The sequence below is a fragment of the Schistocerca nitens genome, chromosome 6, assembly GCF_023898315.1.
Source record: "Schistocerca nitens isolate TAMUIC-IGC-003100 chromosome 6, iqSchNite1.1, whole genome shotgun sequence".
NCBI classification, from domain to species: Eukaryota; Metazoa; Arthropoda; class Insecta; order Orthoptera; family Acrididae; genus Schistocerca; species Schistocerca nitens.
Genome location: NC_064619.1, coordinates 659925230 through 659945804, shown reverse-complemented (window position 1 = coordinate 659945804; position 20575 = coordinate 659925230). Strand labels below are relative to the sequence as shown.

Below are 20575 nucleotides of genomic sequence, written 5' to 3'. Positions count from 1 at the left end.
TGTGACGTCCACTGTTCAAAGTGCCGTGAATGTGAACAAGAGGTGACCGAGGCGTGTAACCAATGGCACCCCATACAATCACGACGGGTCATACGCCAGTATGGCGATGACGAATACACGCTTCCAATATGCGTTCATCGCGATATCGCCAAACACGGATGCGACCATCATGATGCTGTGAACGGAACCTGAATTCATCCGAAAAAATGACGTTTTGCCATTCGTGCACCCAGGTTCGTCGTTGAGTACACCATCCTGTGTGTGATGCAGCGTCAAGGGTAACCGCAGCCATGGCTCCGAGCTGACAGTCCATGCTGCTTCAAACGTCGTCGAACTGTTCGTGCAGATGGTTGTTGTCTTGCAAACGTCCCCATCTGTTGATTCAGCGATCGAGACGTGGCTGCACGATCCGTTACAGCCATGCGGATGCCTGTCATCTCGACTGCTAGTGATACGAGGCCGTTGGGATCCAGCACGGCGTTCCGTATTACCCTCGTGAACCCACCGATTCCATATTCTGCTAACAGTCATTGGCTCTCGACCAACGCGAGCTGCAATGTCGCGATACGATACACCGCAGTCGCGACAGGCTACAATGCGACCTTTATCAAAGTCGGAAACGTGATGGTACGCATTTCTCCTCCTTACATGAGGCATCACAACAGCGTTTCACCAGGCAACGCCGGTCAACTGCTGTTTGTGTATGAGAAATCTGTTCGAAACTTTCCTCATGTCAGTACGTTGTAGGTGTCGCCACCGGCGCCAACCTCGTGTGAATGCTCTGAAAAGCTAATCATATGCATATCACAGCATCTTCTTCCTGTCGGTTAAATTTCGCGTCTGTAGCACCTCATCTTCGTGGTGTAGCAATTTTAATGGCCAGTAGTGTATTATTAGATCCCGCTCTAACCACAGAGTCAGAGAAACGAATTTAGTCGTTCTCTGATCCCAGTACATAATCTTCCACTGCTGATTTATCCACCACTCTAAACTCTGTTTACCTTTCTGCAGCTATCGCATATAATCCTTTTATTTATTTTTAATTTGAAAATTCGCCCTCAAGAGAGTTTATATACGATTATAATTATCAAATATACCCCAGACAAAAGACATCACTTTATCATACGCAGCTGTGATGAATCGATGTAGCAGTCACTACAAATGGGAAATTAGAGACTGCGACACGGATAACTTGAGCGTCCATTACAACAGCGTTGGTGTAAAGAAAGTTATTCGTTACCTGTGTAAAGAAGAATGTTTCCGAAAATCAAGATTGTAGTCATTGATGGTTTGCTATTGTCGGTCATGAGCTACATCAAAAAATATGGGGAACACAACGGCGACATTGTAGTGGCTACTTACGGAGGACATCGTTCTGAGGCATCCACTTCTGAGCACGCACATTGGGCGGCAGCTGTGGCACAGAGGACGGATCGACTTTCCACAGTACGTTCTGCGGCACTGACGCAAAAGTGTCGATAATTGCCTCGAGCTTCTCCTCTGGCATGGCGTCAGTCTTCACCATGGACCCAAAACTGAAGTAGATCACTCCAGCAGGACTGTTGTCCATGAAACTCTGCAGATCCTGGGCAAGAGAAATGGAAACGAATTAAGAAAAAATTACTGCCAGTTGTAAGGGAAGACCTAGGCGTAAATGCAGTAAACAGATTCAAACAGACGTGGGCTGCAGCGTGACAGGAAAGTAAGATTGGCTCAGCTGTACGCACTATCGCAGCGCATTGAGTCTAATTATGTATCGTAACATCTTCGTGTGACTCACGGTTTCTAGTTCTCCTTGGCACAAATAAATGTTCTTGTAGGTGTGAAAGCAAAGGAGGCGCCTTATTTATTTACTTGGCGCTCTACTTAACATTCTGGTGCCGAAACATGTAAGCTTTCACGAGCCACACAATAAAAGTGTGTGCCGGACCGAGACTCGAACTCGGGACCTTTGCCTTACGTGGAAAAATGCACTTGCCCGCGAAAGGCAAAGGTCCCGAGTTCGAATCTCGCTCCGGCACACAGTTTTAATCTGCCAGGAAGTTTCATATCAGCCCACACTCCGCTGCAGAGTGAAAATCTCATTCTGGAACCACAGAATACGTTCCTCTCTTGCGAGCGAGACTTGAACAGAAAGAATCTCCAGGGAGAATTTACTAGAGAAGAAATGACAGCACCTCGCTCCTTATGGATCAAATCAGTACAGACAGAGTGCCTCCTCCCGGAAGTTACAGCGTTAACCGAGAACCTACCAGTGCCCAACGTTTCAAAACTTAAAACTCTAAACCAGTGCTTACACGAAACTCCTAATGCCTGCGGTTAAAGGCGCTGCAGTCTGGAACCGCGAGACCGCTACGGTCGCAGGTTCGAAACCTGCCTCGGGCATGGATGTTTGTGATGCCCTTAGGTTAGTTAGGTTTAACTAGTTCTAAGTTCTAGGGGACTAATGACCTCAGCAGTTGAATCCCATAGTGCTCAGAGCCATTTGAACCTAATGCCCGCACAGGGAAGACGCCACAGAAACCATCAAAAGTCCGTGGAATCGATTTCGCAGGATCCTTAGTCCCTTACTACCAACAGTTACATCGTTCAGTTTATCTGTGCAGTAACCAGAGCCATGATCCCCGAGCTCGTTGCTGCACCCACAGCATATAAATTTTTATTAGCCATGCAAAGATTTGTTAGCAGATGAGACGTCCCGCATACAGTTTATAGTGAAAACTGTAATACCTTCCAGGCGGCTATCCGAAAAATATTGGAAGTTCAACCTTTACATGTGATCGAAACCATCAGCACGTCGGCCAAAAAAGTATTGCCTGGAAGTTCATCGCTCCCCGTCAGGTTTTGTTGGAAGTGGTCAGGGGTGGTTGCAAAGAACGGTTGGTTCATTAAAACAATGCCTTCGTAAAGTACTCGGGCGAATCAGTCCGGATGAGGAGGGTCTTCAAATTATTCTTGTAAGTAACGAAGGCGCAGTCAACTCTAGATCTAACTCCCGGACTGATGGGCTCACGCCTGCGCACTTTCTCGTGGGAAGCGGACTTACTACGAGAGGGATTGAGTCCCTAAGAAAACTAAGTTAGTAAAAGAATTCAAGTTCAAACTGAGACTTTTGGAATCTTTGGAAGTTCAAACCGTCGTAAAAGTTGGAAGATCAGAATCGGCGACGCCATCCATCACCAAGAAGACGTCCTGACCCCACACATGTGGAAAAATTGGAGGATAAAGGACTTAGGTATCAGCCAAGATGGAGTTTATTAGGCTGTTGTCCTAAAGACTCTAAAGCAGAGACATTACCAGGTCAATCCAACTGGCTATACCATTCGATGTTGTCGAGGTTGGGGATGGTGTCATGGTGCATTAAGTAAATTGTGTGTCAAAGTCTTTTTATGACTCATTTAGTATTAAAAAAAGTTCTTACTGATGTGAAAGGAAGTGGCACATCTGTTTGCACGCAGCTACACCGAGTACGGTAGTTGATAAAATATATTGATATATACCGACGATATATTATCCACCGATATATCGATGTCGAAATGGCAATATCGAGTGCCGATATTTTTATTTTATGTTATATTTTTTCACAATTTTCCGTAAATACTTGAAGCTCTTATTTTGAAATACACTCCTGGAAATTGAAATAAGAACACCGTGAATTCACTGTCCCAGGAAGGGGAAACTTTATTGACACATTCCTGGGGTCAGATACATCACATGATCACACTGACAGAACCACAGGCACATAGACACAGGCAACAGAGCATGCACAATGTCGGCACTAGTACAGTGTATATCCACCTTTCGCAGCAATGCAGGCTGCTATTCTCCCATGGAGACGATCGTAGAGATGCTGGATGTAGTCCTGTGGAACGGCTTGCCATGCCATTTCCACCTGGCGCCTCAGTTGGACCAGCGTTCGTGCTGGACGTGCAGACCGCGTGAGACGACGCCTCATCCAGTCCCAAACATGCTCAATGGGGGACAGATCCGGAGATCTTGCTGGCCAGGGTAGTTGACTTACACCTTCTAGAGCACGTTGGGTGGCACTGGATACATGCGGACGTGCATTGTCCTGTTGGAACAGCAAGTTCCCTTGCCGGTCTAGGAATGGTAGAACGATGGGTTCGATGACGGTTTGGATGTACCGTGCACTATTCAGTGTCCCCTCGACGATCACCAGTGGTGTACGGCCAGTGTAGGAGATCGCTCCCCTCACCATGATGCCGGGTGTTGGCCCTGTGTGCCTCGGTCGTATGCAGTCCTGATTGTGGCGCTCACCTGCACGGCGCCAAACACGCATACGACCATCATTGGCACCAAGGCAGAAGCGACTCTCATCGCTGAAGACACGTCTCCATTCGTCCCTCCATTCACGCCTGTCGCGACACCACTGGAGGCGGGCTGCACGATGTTGGGGCGTGAGCGGAAGATGGCCTAACGGTGTGCGGGACCGTAGCCCAGCTTCATGGAGACGGTTGCGAATGGTCCTCGCCGATACCCCAGGAGCAACAGTGTCCCTAATTTGCTGGGAAGTGGCGGTGCGGTCCCCTACGGCACTGCGTAGGATCCTACGGTCTTGGCGTGCATCCGTGCGTCGCTGCGGTCCGGTCCCAGGTCGACGGGCACGTGCACCTTCCGCCGACCACTGGCGACAACATCGATGTACTGTGGAGACCTCACGCCCCACGTGTTGAGCAATTCGGCGGTACGTCCACCCGGCCTCCCGCATGCCCACTATACGCCCTCGCTCAAAGTCCGTCAACTGCACATACGGTTCACGTCCACGCTGTCGCGGCATGCTGCCAGTGTTTAAGACTGCGATGGAGCTCCGTATGCCACGGCAAACTGGCTGACACTGACGGCGGCGGTGCACAAATGCTGCGCAGCTAGCGCCATTCGACGGCCAACACCGCGGTTCGTGGTGTGTCCGCTGTACCGTGTGTGTGATCATTGCTTGTACAGCCCTCTCGCAGTGTCCGGAGCAAGTATGGTGGGTCTGACACACCGGTGTCAATGTGTTCTTTTTTCCATTTCCAGGAGTGTAGTAGTAGAATATAATTTTCCTTTCACTGTCTGAAGGAGTCTTACTACCTTTTTATCGTTCAAGTCCATCTTCCTCTTTGACTGTGTGAAGCCAGTATATGTGGCACAAAAGAAGAAGGACGATTGCACGGAGGGAGGGGGGGCGAGAGGGATGGTAGTGTGAATGGAATAACAAGATATCCTATGTGAAGAAATAGCACAAGAGTTCCGTTGTTGTTGTTGTTGTGGTCTTCAGTCCTGAGACTGGTTTGATGCAGCTCTCCATGCTACTCTATCCTGTGCAAGCTTCTTCATCTCCCAGTACCTACTGCAACCTACATCCCTCTCAATCTGCTTAGTGTATTCATCTCTTGGTCTCCCTCTACGATTTTTACCCTCCACGCTGCCCTCCAATACTAAACTGGTGATCCCTTGATGCCTCAGAACATGTCCTACCAACCGCTCCCGTCTTCTGGTCAAGTTGTGCCACAAACTTCTCTTCTCCCCAATCCTTTTCAAAACTTCCTCATTAGTTATATGATCTACCCATCTAATCTTCAGCACTCTTCTGTAGCACCACATTTCGAAAGTTTCTATTCTCTTCTTGTCCAAACTATTTATCGTCCATGTTTCACTTCCATACATGGCTACACTCCATACAAATACTTTCAGAAATGACTACCTGACACTTAAATCTATACTCGATGTTAACAAATTTCTCTTCTTCAGAAACGCTTTCCTTGCCATTGCCAGCCTACATTTTATATCCTCTCTACTTCGACCATCATCAGTTATTTTGCTCCCCAAATAGCAAAACTCCTTTACTACTTTAAGTGTCTCATTTCCTAATCTAATTCCCTCAGCATCACCCGACTTAATTCGACTACATTCCATTATCCTCGTTTTGCTGTTGTTGATGTTCATCTTATATCCTCCTTTCAAGACACTGTCCATTCCATTCAACTGCTCTTCCAATTCCTTTGCTGTCTCTGACAGAATTACAATGTCATCGGCGAACCTCAAAGTTTTTATTTCTTCTCCATGGATTTTAATACCGACTCCGAATTTTTCTTTTGTTTCCTTTACTGCTTGCTCAATATACAGATTGAACAACATCGGGGAGAGGCTACGACCCTGTCTTACTCCCTTCCCAACCACTGCTTCCCTTTCATGTCCCTCGACTCCTATAACTGCCATCTGGTTTCTGTACAAATTGTAAATAGCCTTTCGCTCCCTGTATTTTACCCCTGACACCTTTAGAATGTGAAAGAGAGTATTCCAGTCAACAGTGTCAAAAGCTTCCTCTAAGTCTACAAATGCTAACGAGTTCCGTTAAAAAACAATTTTCAAGGCATGTAATGCGCTGTTTCTTCGCATCGGCATTCTTCAAGAACAGTTGCTGAAAATGACGAACAAAAGTCTAAATGGCAAGACTGGATTTTTGCAGTAGATGGAAACGTGTTAGGGGAAGACCCGCCAGGTTAGCCGAGAGCGCTAACGCGCTGCTTCCTGGACTCGGGTAGGCGCGCCGGCCCCGGATCGAATCCGCCCGCCGGATTAACGACGAGGGCCGGTGTGGCGGCCAGCCTGCATGTGGTTTTTAGGCGGTTTTCCACATCCCTCAAGGTGAATACTGGGCCGGTCCCCACGTCCCGCCTCAGTTGCACGACTCACAGACATTTGAAACACATCCGCACTTTTCCGTGATTTACACTGGACGCAAACAGATGGGTTACTCTGATTCTGTCCCGGGGGGCCTGGGGTGGCGGCAGGAAGGGCATTAGGCCACCCCTTCACATTAACTTGCCAAATCCAATTTAACCACGCCAACTCCGCCCAAAATGCGGGACATAGGCGCAAGCGATAGTAGTAGTAGTAGTAGGAGACGTGTGAGGGGAAATGACGACGTAGTCGGCGCTTGGCACTACCAACGGAAACTGCAACATTTTGCTTCACCATGCAATCTTGACACTAAAACTGCTGGGTCGCTGGCGTTGGCAGACATGAAAAAAAAACGCGGAAGTAGAATGATGATGATGTTTGGTGTGTGGGGCGCTCAACTGCGCGGTTATCAGCGCCCGTACAAATTCCCAACTGTTGCTCAGTCCAATCTCGCCACTTTCATGAGTGATGATGAAATGATGAGGACAACAAAAACACCTGGCCTTCTCGAGGCAGCTGAAAATCCTTGGCCCTGCCGGGAATCGAACGCGAGAACCAGTGCTCGGGAAGCGAGAACGCGACCGGGAAGCCACGCGCTGCTGACCGGAAATGGAATGAAATGTTCCAGACAAATCCGATATGTGACGAAACCAAAAGACGGACCCATCGGACACTTTTTATTGTACCACTTACATGCAGTTACCATTGTTAGCGAAGTGGTTATCGCTAAGCGTGAATGTGGATCATTTTGCATTCAATTCTAGCTCTAAGGGGCATAGGCAGGTTACTAGCTTGTTGATGTACATAATATCTAATAATAAATCAGTACTTAAAAATACAGCTCTAAAAGCGGGAGTATATTTACAATATGCAGCCAATATTTTTATATGCCGTTATACACGCCAGGTTGGTCGAGAGCGCTAATGCGCTGCTTCCTGGACTCGGGTAGGCGCGCCAGCCCCGGATCGAATCCGCCCGGCGGATTAACGACGAGGGCCGGTATGTCGGCCAGCCTGGATGTGGTTTTGAGGCGGTTTTCCACATCCCACTAGGTGAATACCGGGGTGGTTCCCACATCCCGCCTAAGTTACACGACCCACAGACATCTGTAACACTTCCGAACTATTTCATGGTTTACACTAGACGCAAACAGTTGGGGTACAAGGTTCCGTCCTGGGAGGTATGGGGTGGCGGCAGGAAGGGCATCCAGCCACCCCTTTAAATTAACCTTGCCAAATCCGTTGTAACCACGCCGACCCTGCGCACATTGCGGGACAAAGGTGAAAGTGAAAGAAGATTTTTATATGCTGTTATATCGATATTTTTTAGTTGACTTGTAGATATATCGATTCATTATTTCGATATAGCTAGAGCGAATAATTAGGTCTTTAAAATATCGATATATCCGATTACCGATAGTTTTAAAAATATCGACAGTCGTAACGCCGAGCACCCACCTGCGGCAGGGGTCGGGGCTCCTCCACGTGCAGCCCGCCGACCTCGACGAAGGCCGGCACGTTGGGAGCGGGCTGGTCGACGCTCCAGTGGCTGTTGACCAGCACCAGGCTGGTGTTGCGGAGCACCTGCGCCAGCGGGGGCGTGTCCGCGCCCAGCACCTCGCGCAGCTTGCTGTCCACGTACCCGCCCGACAGCAGCCAGTCGACGGCTCTCAGGTACACGTGCGTGACCGTGCTGTACACCCGGCCGCAGAACGTGAACGGCGCCGTCAGCGGCACCGTGTACTGTTCAGTGTAGGCGGGGTGCTCTGGGTTACCGACCTGCGGACCATTGCACAGGGTCTAAATACAGCGACGGAAAAAAAATCGCAACACCAGAAAACAAGTGATGTGGAGAAATGAAATTTCTGGAACACATTTGTCTAGGTAACAGATTTGAGTGACTAACATTGCAGAATCACATGTTAATGTAAGCGCGAGGTAAGCGACTACAAATATGAAATTCTGGCATATTAATTGCCGATGTAACCGGCAGAAAGTTCAATGTAAGCATGCAGACGTGGGTGAATTTTGTTTTACTGGTACCGGGTATTTGTTTTTAGGATGGAGTTCCACACCTGCTGCACTTGGTTAGTCTGTACAGGGACGGTTTGTGCTGGTTGTGGATCAAGCTGGAGTTGTCGTCAGATGTTGCCCCATATGTGCTCGATTAGAGACAGTTCTGGTGATCGAGCAGGCCAAGACAGCATACTGGGTTACAATGGTGGTATGAGGGTCAGCGTTATCCCGTTGGAAAGCACCCTCTGGAATGCTGTTCATGAACTGCATCACAGCAGGTCGAATTACCGGAGTGATGTACAGTTTTGCAGTCAAGGTGCGTGGGATTCCGCTGATAATGCTAACTGATGCTGTTATACAGTGGATACTACATTGTCCAAGAATACAGGGTGTTACAAAAAGGTACGGCCAAACTTTCAGGAAACATTCCTCACACACAAAGAAAGAAAATATATTATTTGGACTTGTGTCTGGAAACGCTTACTTTCCATGTTAGAGCTCATTTTATTACTTCTCTTCAAATCACATTAATCATGGAATGGAAACACACAGCAACAGAACGTACCAACGTGACTTCAAACACTTTGTTACAGGAAATGTTCAAAATGTCCTCCGTTAGCGAGGATACATGCATCCACCCTCCATCGCATGGAATCCCTGATGCGCTGATGCAGCCCTGGAGAACGGCGTATTGTATCACAGCCGTCCACAATACGAGCACGAAGAGTCTCTACATTTGATATCGGGGTTGCATAGACAAGAGCTTTCAAATGCCCCCATAAATGAAAGTCAAGAGGGTTGAGGTCAGGAGAGCGTGGAGGCCATGGAATTGGTCCGCCTCTACCAATCCATCGGTCACCGAATCTGTTGTTGAGAAGCGTACGAGCACTTCGACTGAAATGTGCAGGAGCTCCACCGTGCATGAACCACATGTTGTGTCGTACTTGTAAAGGCACACGTTCTAGCGGCACAGGTAGAGTATCCTGTCTGAAATCATGATAACGTGCTCCATTGAGCGTAGGTGGAAGAACATGGGGCCCAATCGAGACATCACCAACAATGACTGCCCAAACGTTCACAGAAAATCTGTGTTGATGACGTGATTGCACAATTGCGTGCGGATTCTCGTCAGCCCATACATGTTGATTGTGAATATTTACAATTTGATCACGTTGGAATGAAGCCTCATCCGTAAAGAGAACATTTGCACTGAAATGAGGATTGACACATTGTTGGATGAACCATTCGCAGAAGTGTACCCGTGGAGGCCAATCAGCTGCTGATAGTGCCTGCACACGCTGCACATGGTACGGAAACAACTGGTTCTCCCGTAGCACTCTCCATACAGTGACGTGGTCAACGTTACCTTGTACAGCAGCAACTTCTCTGAAGCTGGCATTAGGGTTATCGTCTACAGCACGAAGAATTGCCTCGTCCATTGCAGGTGTCCTCGTCGTTCTAGGTCTTCCCCAGTCGCGAGTCATAGGCTGAAATGTTCTGGAAATCTGTCTCGATACAAACGTACCGCGCCACGGCTATTGCCCCGTGCTAATCCATACATCAAATGGGCATCTGCCAACTCCGCATTTGTAAACATTGCACTGACTGCAAAACCACGTTCGTGATAAGCACTAACGTGTTGATGCTACGTACTGATCTGCTTGATGCTAGTACTGTAGAGCAATGAGTCGCATGTCAACACAAGCACAGAAGTCAACATTACCTTCCTTCAATTGGGCCAAATGGCGGGGAATCGAGGAGGTACAGTACATACTGACGAAACTAAAATGAGCTCTAACATGGAAATTAAGCGTTTCCGGACACATGTCCACATAACATCTTTTCTTTATTTGTGTGTGAGGAATGTTTCCTGAAAGTTTGGCCGTACCTTTTTGTAACACCCTGTATATATGAAAAAGGTTGGATATACTTTCAACTACCCCCTTTCAACTACTCATTTCCAACCACACTCACGCTCATAAATTAAGGATAATGCTGATACATGGTGAAACAACGCACTGGTGGGCGGTTTAAATCACATCGGGGTACGACCATGCGGTGCATATGACCTGCGGTCGTCGCACAGTGGCGCTGGCAGCAGTCCACATACGCAGAGGTGTGTTGGTGCATGTCAGAGTACGGTGCAGCGAGTAAATGTGAAGACGTTTTCAGACGTGCTAATGGTGACTGTGTGTTGAAAATGGCTCAAAGAACACATATTGATAACGTTATGAGGGGTAGAATACTAGGGCGACTGGAGGCTGGTCAAACACAGCAGGTTGTAGCACGGGCCCTCCGTGTGCAACAAAGGGTCATCTCAAGATTATGGCAACGATTCCAGCTGACAGGAAACGTGTCCAGGCGCCACAGTATGGGACGTCCACAAGAAGACCAATATCTCACCATCAGTGCCCGCAGACGGCCATGGAGTACTGCAGGCAGCCTTGCTCGGGACCTTACCGCAGCCACTGGAACAGTTTTCTCCAGACACACAGTCTGCAAACGACTGAACAGACGTGCTTTATTCGTCCGGAGACCTGCAAGGTGCATTCCACTGACCCCTAGTCACAGGAGAGCCCGTGAAGCCTGGTGTCAAGAACACAGTACATGGTCATTGGAACAGTGGTCCCAGGTTATGTTCGCGGACGATTCCAGGTATATTCTGAACAGTGATTCTCGCCAGGTTTTCATCTGGCATGAACCAGGAACCAGATACCAACCCCTTAATGTCCTTGAAAGGGACCTGTATGGAGGTCGTGGTTTGATGGTGTGGGGTGAGATCATGATTGGAGTATGTACACTCCTACATGTCTTTGACAGAGGAACTGTAACAGGTCAGGTATATTGGGAAGTCATTTTACACCAGTATATCCGCCTTTTCAGGGGTGCAGTGGGTCTCACCTTCCTACTGATGGATGATGTTGCACGGGCCCACCAAGCTGCCATCGTGGAGTAGTACCTTGAAACAGAACATATCAGGCGAATGGAGTGGCTTGCCTGTTCTCCAGACCTGAACCCCATCGAGCACGTCTGGGATGCTCTCGGTCGAAGTATCGCTGCACATCTTCAAACCCTTATGACACTTCAGGAGCTCTGACAGGCACTGTTGCAAGAATGGGAGGCTATACCCCAATAGCTGCTCGACCACCTGATCCAGAGTATGCCAACCCGTTGTGTGGCCTGTGTACGTGTGCATGGTGGTCATATCCCATATTGATGTCGGGGTACATGCGCAAGAAACAGTGGCGTTTTGTAGCACATGTGTTTAGGGACGGTTTTCTCAACATTTCACCAAAATCGTGGACTTACAGATCTGTGTCGTGTGTGTTCCCTATGTCCCTATGCTATTAGCGCCAGTTTTGTGTAGTGCCACGTTGTGTGGCACCACATTATGCAATTATCCTTAATTTATGAGCATGAGTGTACCGTCTGCTCAAAGTCACCCGAACACTATGGTAACTCCGGGCTAGGGTATTCAATTTTTCTTGTAATACAAAACGAATGCTCTCTTCTGCCGATAATGCTAACTTATGGTATCGCACAGTAAAGATTACCTTACAAACAAAGTTGTAACAAATTGGCCCATACATCACCACCATTACACAAGATTGTAACGAAATGCCCTTTTTATAGCAAAATTGTAAGAAATCGCCCCATTTGTCGACAGGTTAAAGCAAAATTGGAACAAATTCCCATAGATCGCCATCTTACAGCAGAATTATAACAAAGTGTATCCCTTTTTTCCCATTAGTATTCTGACTAGTTTGATGCCACCCACTATGAATTCCCCTTCTGTGCCCACCTTCTCATGTCAAGAAGCGCTTACGACTGACATCCCCAATTATTTGCTGAATGTATCGCAGCCCCTGTGTTCATCTACAATTTTTACACTGTACAGCTCCCTCTGAGGGGTAGAGCCCCTGAGGAGTAAAGTGAAATTTCCTAAGGGGTAAAAAAAAAAACGGTTAGTAGTGTTTGGGTCTCGAAACTGAATTATTTTCAAAAGATAATTATTATTATCATATCGAAAAACTGTAATAATGATTACATAAATTACCAATTATTACATTTTTATTTCATATACTAGCATTAACGCGTGAGACAATGTGGTGGAGGTTACAACTTTTGAAACGAATGTATCAACATCATCTGCCTTGTTTCTCACATAGTCCTCCTACTGCACATATACTTTGTATCATCTATCTGCGACAGTAAACTTCGTACATATATGCTTAAATATCTCATGAAAAATGCCTTCTCCGAGTTGTATGTAGTTCACACAATTGATCAGAAACTGCTTCCTTATTCACTTCGCTACAGTAATTGAGATCACAACACAGCAGTAACTATGTAGTGGATACTACGCTGCTATGTGGCAGTAGTCAGACGCAAAGCATTGGCAACCAAAAGTCTTCCAATTTCTACCATTTCGGAGGTAAGGAGTCCGGGAATCTAGTGGTAGACAAGTAGTAGGTGTAGTGTACACAATTTGACTTGGTTGATTTCAAAATGGGTTGCAGGGTGTGAGCGAAGCAAGTGTCACTAGTGAGAGAAGTGGTGCAGAGGAAGCACGTTTTGTAATAAGTATCTGTCATCAATGTGAATAATTAGCTTCCTTTTCTGAGGAGGAGTTGTCGGTAACATCGCGATGCACTGAGAATTACGTCACCTTTCTATATATATACACAAATAAAATGTTGTTAGAATCAAGCAGTACAAATTGTCTCATTGACTCATTATTTTGGGGGTTAATGAGACACCTACGAAAACTAAATATAATATATCTTCCATCATTTAAAAAAATAAAAGCATTTAAAGACAATTCTTTTTATTCTAAAGTTTAGTTAGTTGCTAATATCGTTGACGGTGGGGGGGAGGGGTGTGGGTACTAGCCAATATCCGATTGCACTCAGGGGTAATAGTCTCGGAAAGGCTGGGAGCCACTGGTCTAGCACCATGTGTAAGTAGGCTGTTTGGGTTTTTATGTTGGTAACGCTACGTAGCGCTCTGTATGAAAATCACTGACTGTGCTGTGTGCAGTCTGTGGCTGGTTGGCATTGTTGGAATATTCGCTACTGTAGTGTTGGGCAGTTGGATGTGAACAGCGCGTAGCGTTGCGCAGTTGGAGGTGAGCCGCCAGCAGTGGTGGATGTGGAGAGAGAGATGCCAGAGTTTTGAGAGGTTGCTACAAGCGGACGACCTGGACGTGTGTCCTCCAGAAAAAGGAAATTTGTAAAGATGGATGTCATGAATTGATATATATATATATATATATATATATATATATATATATATATATATATATATATATGATGACTTTTGAACATTATTAAGGTAAATACATTGTTTGTTCTCTATCAACTATCAAAATCTTTTATTTGCTAACTAAGCCTATCTGTAGTTAGTGCCTTCATTAATTAGAATCTTTTATTTAGCTGGCAGTATAGGCGCTCGCTGTATTGCAGTAGTTCGAGTAACGAAGATTTTTGTGAAGTAAGTGATTCATGAAAGGTATAGGTTATTGTTAGTCAGGGCCATTCTTTTGTGGGGATTACTGAAAGTCAGATTGCGTTGCTCTAAAAATATTGAGTGCCAGTTTAGTGATAATCGGAATAAATTCTTTTCTAGTGCCACATTTCGAATGCTTCGATTCTCTTCCGTTCCAGTTTTCCCACAGTCCATTTTACAATGCTGTGCTCGATACGTACATCTTTGTATTTTTTCGGCCAGGAATACCCTTTTTGACGGTGTGAGTCTGCTTTATATGTCTTACTTGCTCTGTCTGTTACTTTGCTGCCTAGGTAGCAGTATTCCTTGAATTTGTGTATTTCATAATCCCGAATTCTGATGTTAGGGTTCAAGATCTTCTCATTTCTGCTACTTCTGATTACTTTCAGCTTACTCTCTGTCCATGTTCTGTACTCACTGGACTGTTCATTCTTTCTAATTGTGTCATTGCTTCGTGGATGTGCCGATTGAACATTAGAGGCGAAAGGCTACATCCCTCCTTACACGCTGTTCAGTCCTAGCACTTGGTTCTTTATCTTCCACTCTTGTTGTTCCCTCTTTCCCTATAGCTTACTCCTGTTTTTCTCAGAATTTCGAACATCTTACGCCATTTGACTTGGTCGAACGCTTTTTCCATGTCGACAAATCCTATGAACTTCTCTTGATTTTTTTAGTGTTGGTTCTATTATTAACTGTAATGTCAAAACTGCCTCCCTGGTCCCTTTACCTTTACTAAAGCCTAACTGATTTTCTTTTCCAATCTTCTGTCTATTACTCTCGTCAGCAACTTGGATGCATGAGCTGTTAAGCTAATTGTGTGACAATTCTCACATTTGTCACGTCTTCTTATCTTCGGAATTGTGTGGATGATGTTTTTCTGAAAGTCTGATGGTATATCGTCAGTGTCATAGCTTCTGTACACCAACGTGAGTAGACGTTTTCTTGCCACTTTCGCCAATGATTTCAGTAATTCAGATGAATCTAATACCAGATCGCATAACTCTTCCCTGTCGACTCCTGTTTCTTCCTCTCTCATTTCGCCAGACAAGTGCTCCCCCTCATAGAGGCTTTCGATGTACCTTTTCCATCCATCCGCTCTCTTCTCTGCGTTGAGTAGTGGAATTCCCATTGCACTCTTAATTTTTCCGCCCTTGCTTTTCATTTCACCAAAAATTGTTTTGACTTTTCTATACATTGAGTTAGTACTTCTGACAATCATTTCTTTTTCTATTTCTTTACATTTTCATGCACCAGTTTCGCCTTAGCTTACCTGCACTTCCTGTTTGTTTCATTCCCGATTGACTTGTATGTACGTAGTCCTGAATTTCCGTGAACATTTTTGTAATTCCTTCTTTCGTCGATCAGCTGAGTTATATGCTTTGTTACGGAAGGTTTCTATCAGTTACCTACCTTGCATCAGTGTTTGTCCATCCAACATTTGTGTTTGGCCTTTTTAGCGATGTTACTCCTCTTCAACTGAACTGTCTGTTCTGGTGTTCCTTATCTCAGTATCCACATTCTTATAAAACTTCAAACGCTTCTCGTCATTCTTCGATACTTCAGTATCCCACATACTTCCACTGTGATTCTTTCAGGCTATTCTCCGAACAGTAAATTGTGACTTTAGTCTGTATCTGCTCCTGGGTACACCTTGAATATCTGGTTTCGGTATCTCTGCCTGACATTGATGTAATCTAACTGGAACCCTTCTGCAGCACCCGTCCTTTTTCAAGTACACCGGGTGATCGAAAAGTCAGTATAAATTTGAAAACTGAATAAATCACGGAATAATGTAGATAGAGAGATATAGTTTGACACTTATGCTTGGAATGACTTGGGGTTTTATTAGAACCAAAAAAATACAAACGTTCAAAAAATGTCCGACAGATGGCGCTTCATCTGATCAGAATAGCAATAATCAGCATAACAAAGTAAGACAAAGCAAAGATGGTGTTCTTTACAGGAAATGCTCAATATGTCCACCATCATTCCTCAACAATAGCTGTAGTCGAGGAATAATGTTGTGAACAACACTGTAAAGCATGGCCAGAGTTATGGTGAGGTATTAGCGTCGGATGTTGTCTTTCAGCATCCCTAGAGATGCCGGTCGATCACAATACACCTGCGACTTCAGGTAACCCCAAAGCCAATAATCGCATGGACTGAGGTCTGGGGACCTGGGAGGCCAAGCATGACGAAAGTGGCGGCTGAGCACACGATCATCACCAAACGACACGCGCAAGATATCTTTCACGCGTCTAGCAAATACTTTTTTTTATGGTTCTAATAAAACCCCATGTCATTCCAAGCATGTGTGTCAATTTTTACCTCTCTATCTACATTATTCCATGGTTTATTAAGTTTTCAAATTTATACTGACTTTTTGATCACCCAGTATCTCCTCCTTCTGTGATCCTTAAGAGTATACGCTCTTACTATCTGAAAGTCATGGCAGAACTCGAGGAATCTTTCTCCTCTCTCATTCCTACTACCAAGCCCATATTCTCCAGCAACCCTTTTTCTTCCATCCCGTACAATTGCATTCCATTTCCCACGACTATTAAATTTTCATCTCCCTTTTTGTACTGAAATACCCATGCAATATCTTCATATACTTTCTCTATCTCTTATCTTCTGATTGCGATGTCGGTATATACACATGAACTATTGTCGTTGGTGTTGGTTTGCTGTAGATTCTAATGAGAAAAACCTCTGAACTGTTTACATCAGCTCACTCTCTGCCCTACCTTCCTATTCTTAACGAATCCTACTCCCGCTATGTAATTTTCTCATGATATTGCACGCACTGACTCGTAAAATGTTGCTCCTTTGTTGATTATTCGGTCTTTTTCTCATGGCCACCTCCACCTCGGCAACCCTCTCCATGAGAGGGGACCAGTCTCGAAACTTTTACCAGTGGAGAGATCATCATGACAGTTTTCAGTTACAAGCAACATGTCCTGTCGATATGCATTACACGTCTTTAACGTTGTGGTTTTCATTGCCTTCTGCATCCTCATGTCACAGATCATTGCTGATTTTTCCGCCTTGTAGGCGCAAATTCTTACCCAAAAGGCAAGAGAGTGCCCTGAATCTCTGCCCACTCCTCTGCCCTCTTTGACAAGGCCATTGGAAGATTAAGGATGACTTCTTATGTCAGAAGTTTTCGGATGATATGGTTGGTGATTTTCATCCAAACTTTAAGCAGCAGTGAGGTTCAGAGCCAGGACCCAGGGCACCTGTGTTGTAGGGGTAACGTCTTTGTCCCGCATATTATAGCCAAATTGTAACAAACTGCCTCATACATTACCCTGTTACTGAGAAACATTGACTTCCATCAGCTCTCGATCATGGTAATTACCATAACCCCCAGTCTTATTGTAGGGAATGATGGTCAGGTGACAGAATGACTACCATTATTATCAGAGTATTATTTTTAGGTTGATAGAACAATTAATTTATGACAGCACTGTCCTGTATGTTTTTTACTCAAAATGTTTATGTATTTTGGCAACTAATGCAGAGTATTTTATTTAGGCGCAAAGACCGAATTTTCATTCACGATCAGAGATCTGCAGTTAATCTTACGTTTTACGTAAGCAACCTGTGTGTATTTTGAATTCGAAGTATCTACGTATTCGATAAATGATTTTATTTTGGTGCGAAGATGTATTTTCAAGATATCAACCTTTCGTCTCTGTGCTGGATACTGCATGTCATTTTTTCATCGTGTTCTGTTTTGTCTGCGTGTTAGTAGCATTACAAACTTATATTTCCATATTACGAAAGTATGCAGTCTAAGTGGTACAAAGTCTTAGCGATCTTGTCGAAAAGCACCATTTTTAGTACGTTTAATTGTGTTAAAGTCTCAGAAAATGTAACGCCAATGCATAAACAAGCTACCACAGTTATTTCCAAGAGCAAAAGAAATAAAAATGCTATTCGGGACAGTGAATAAAATCGATTATACTTTTGTAGTACCGTATAGAACAAGGTGCATGTCTTCTCCCTGAAATGGTGCTTACCGAGGTGATTCATTACTTAAAAACTTCTAAAAACGACAGATGATGAAACTCCGACCTATGCACATCTACCAACATAGCCTCAGTAGGCCTGAGATCGCAATTCCAATATCTTTGCGCATTTTCATAAATATTACAGGCAATTTAGACATTGGAAAAGTATATTAGCACTTAGTTTACAGTGATGTTTTAGGCATGAGGTGAGAAATAACAGTAACATTGTGATGCCTGACAAAAAATTGTGTGTGTGTGTCTGTGTGTGTGTGTGTGTGTGTCTGTGTGTGTGTGTGTGTGTATAACGTGTTAAAATTACTTTTTAACAGTTTCGTGTAGTTACGTAAATAATATGGTCGTTTCAATTAATTATGACAGCAGCAAAATGTCGAAAAGCAGATAAAGGGTGTAAAAGTGTGTGTGTGTGTGTGTGTGTGTGTGTGTGTGTGTGTGTGTGTGTGTGTATGTGTTCTGGAAAACCAGTATTGTAATCAGCTCTACAAGTGTTCACCCAGAAGCGCCAAAGACTACCATATCTATGCGGCGGTGGCTGACAGCAGCAATGCGCGCCAGAGATCATCCAGCGCAAGCTTGCCTCTATACGACGAAACGACAGCCACAAGAAATTACATACCGATTGATAAGAATAGCGGTATCGCCATACGTTTATCTAGATTTATGGTTCAGCTGTGGTATTGTGAAAAGAAGCAGTTAGTCACGATCGAGGAGCCGAAGAGTACGTGATCTTAGTCGGTAAGACGACTATGCATGTGGGTAGAGAGACGTTTATGCGTGTCAGTACCGATACTTTGCCATAAGAATTCGGTATCGACCATCAAACACTTGGAAATTTTCCGTGAATTTCGTTGCAAAGGTTTCGGAAGTTTTTAATGAAGGGATTTAGGTTTTTAAATGCAAGATTAGATGATGCAGTAACGATACTAAGGCACAATCAGTGGAACAGTCTGATGAATTTTATTGGAATGAGCTCCTCGTAATTTTGTTTTGAACTTGACCTGCAGTCAAGCGATTTTGAGCGACGGGCTTAGTGTAGCGCTGCTGGTACGCTGTGTTAGTTTGGTATTTCTGTGTTGTAGATATGACAGTAAATCAAAGTTTTAATGTCAGCCACTGTGTCTGACGAGGTCCAGCTTTGTTGCCTGTGATAGTTCGTTGCACACCCCAAAGGATTTGGGTGTTGCGTATAGTTCGAAGAATTTGGGATAAGCACACTAAGATAGTTGAGTGTTAGCTGTTTTGTAGGTTTACGGAACATAGTGTTACTACAAGGTAGTAACTTGTTGTATACTGTGGCTTATTTAATAATCGAGCTTCGTTCTCAATTTTTTCTTGATCATAGGATCAAGTACAAGAACAAGCGGACCGAAAGCGAATTGTGATTACCAGTGTATTCAGCCCGTATTCATTGTTAATGATGTAATTATAGAGATTCCCTTGCTCTTGCCGAACTATATGAAGACGGAAAATTCAACAGCTGCCATTATTCTAGTAGTAAGTTACGAGTGACATTCAATTAGATTTGTAGTGGGTACGCGAGAAGTCAACACTGCAGTGATTGAGTTTTGAATTTCTGATTTTAAGTCGAGCTTGAAAGTGGTGGTGGCGCATAGGTTTTATGTTGTATTTTACTTTTTTTATTTCTATCTCGTTCAATGTGGGGATTAGATTAGTGGTCACTCACTCACATCAACGTTTGCTGAAGTAAAGATCTGATTCATTTTAAATAAACTCTGATTCGTCAGAATTAAAAAGTCCCTGTATTATCATTTTACCCAGTATTCTAAATAAAGTGAAATCCAGTTTTAACTTCGAAAAAAAATTTGTAAGTATAGTGGTCTGACGTATAGCAAATAGTGCAAGCACGCTCAAGTTAGCGATGTAGTATAAATAAATGAATGACGAGTCTTTAAAAAGAAAGCAGAGAAATATTTTATCTAAGTTTAACGACGCAAAGTTTATTATTTAGGTAAAGTCTTGAGAGTTAACATTGGATTACAGTTAAAAAATACTGACAATTATAAACCAATACGTGAAGATTTACTTACGAAAGAATTACGATTTTGTGCAAAAGAATATATTTAACTATATTAGCGTAAGTATCGCTAATCAGAGGATGTAAATAACTGTCGTTTGTTTCGATAGTAACCAATACACCTTTGACCTGAGACGACAATTGTTTTATAAAAATAGTTAACTGCTGAACCTTTTATACATTTTGGAATGTGTAAGTGCTGTAATTAAGAAGTAGGATTAATTAACCAAATAATTTAATGACAAGTACAACGTTGTTATAATCCGAGTAACTAAATAAGTGGTGTCAATATTACGTTG

The 20575-nt window shown here is 44.4% G+C and overlaps 1 protein-coding gene across 2 annotated transcripts in view; it reads right to left on the bottom strand.

The window, feature by feature from the left end:
* The window catches only part of LOC126262604 (UDP-glucosyltransferase 2-like), a 128979-nt gene that overhangs the window by 19999 nt on the left and 88405 nt on the right, over positions 1 to 20575 (bottom strand). For both annotated transcript variants that reach the window (XM_049959353.1, XM_049959354.1), the window contains 2 exons: positions 8142 to 8462; positions 1363 to 1585 (listed from right to left, as the gene is read on the bottom strand). In XM_049959353.1, the coding sequence (XP_049815310.1) occupies positions 1363 to 1585; positions 8142 to 8462 (544 nt within the window). The remainder of the gene's footprint in view (positions 1 to 1362; positions 1586 to 8141; positions 8463 to 20575) is intronic.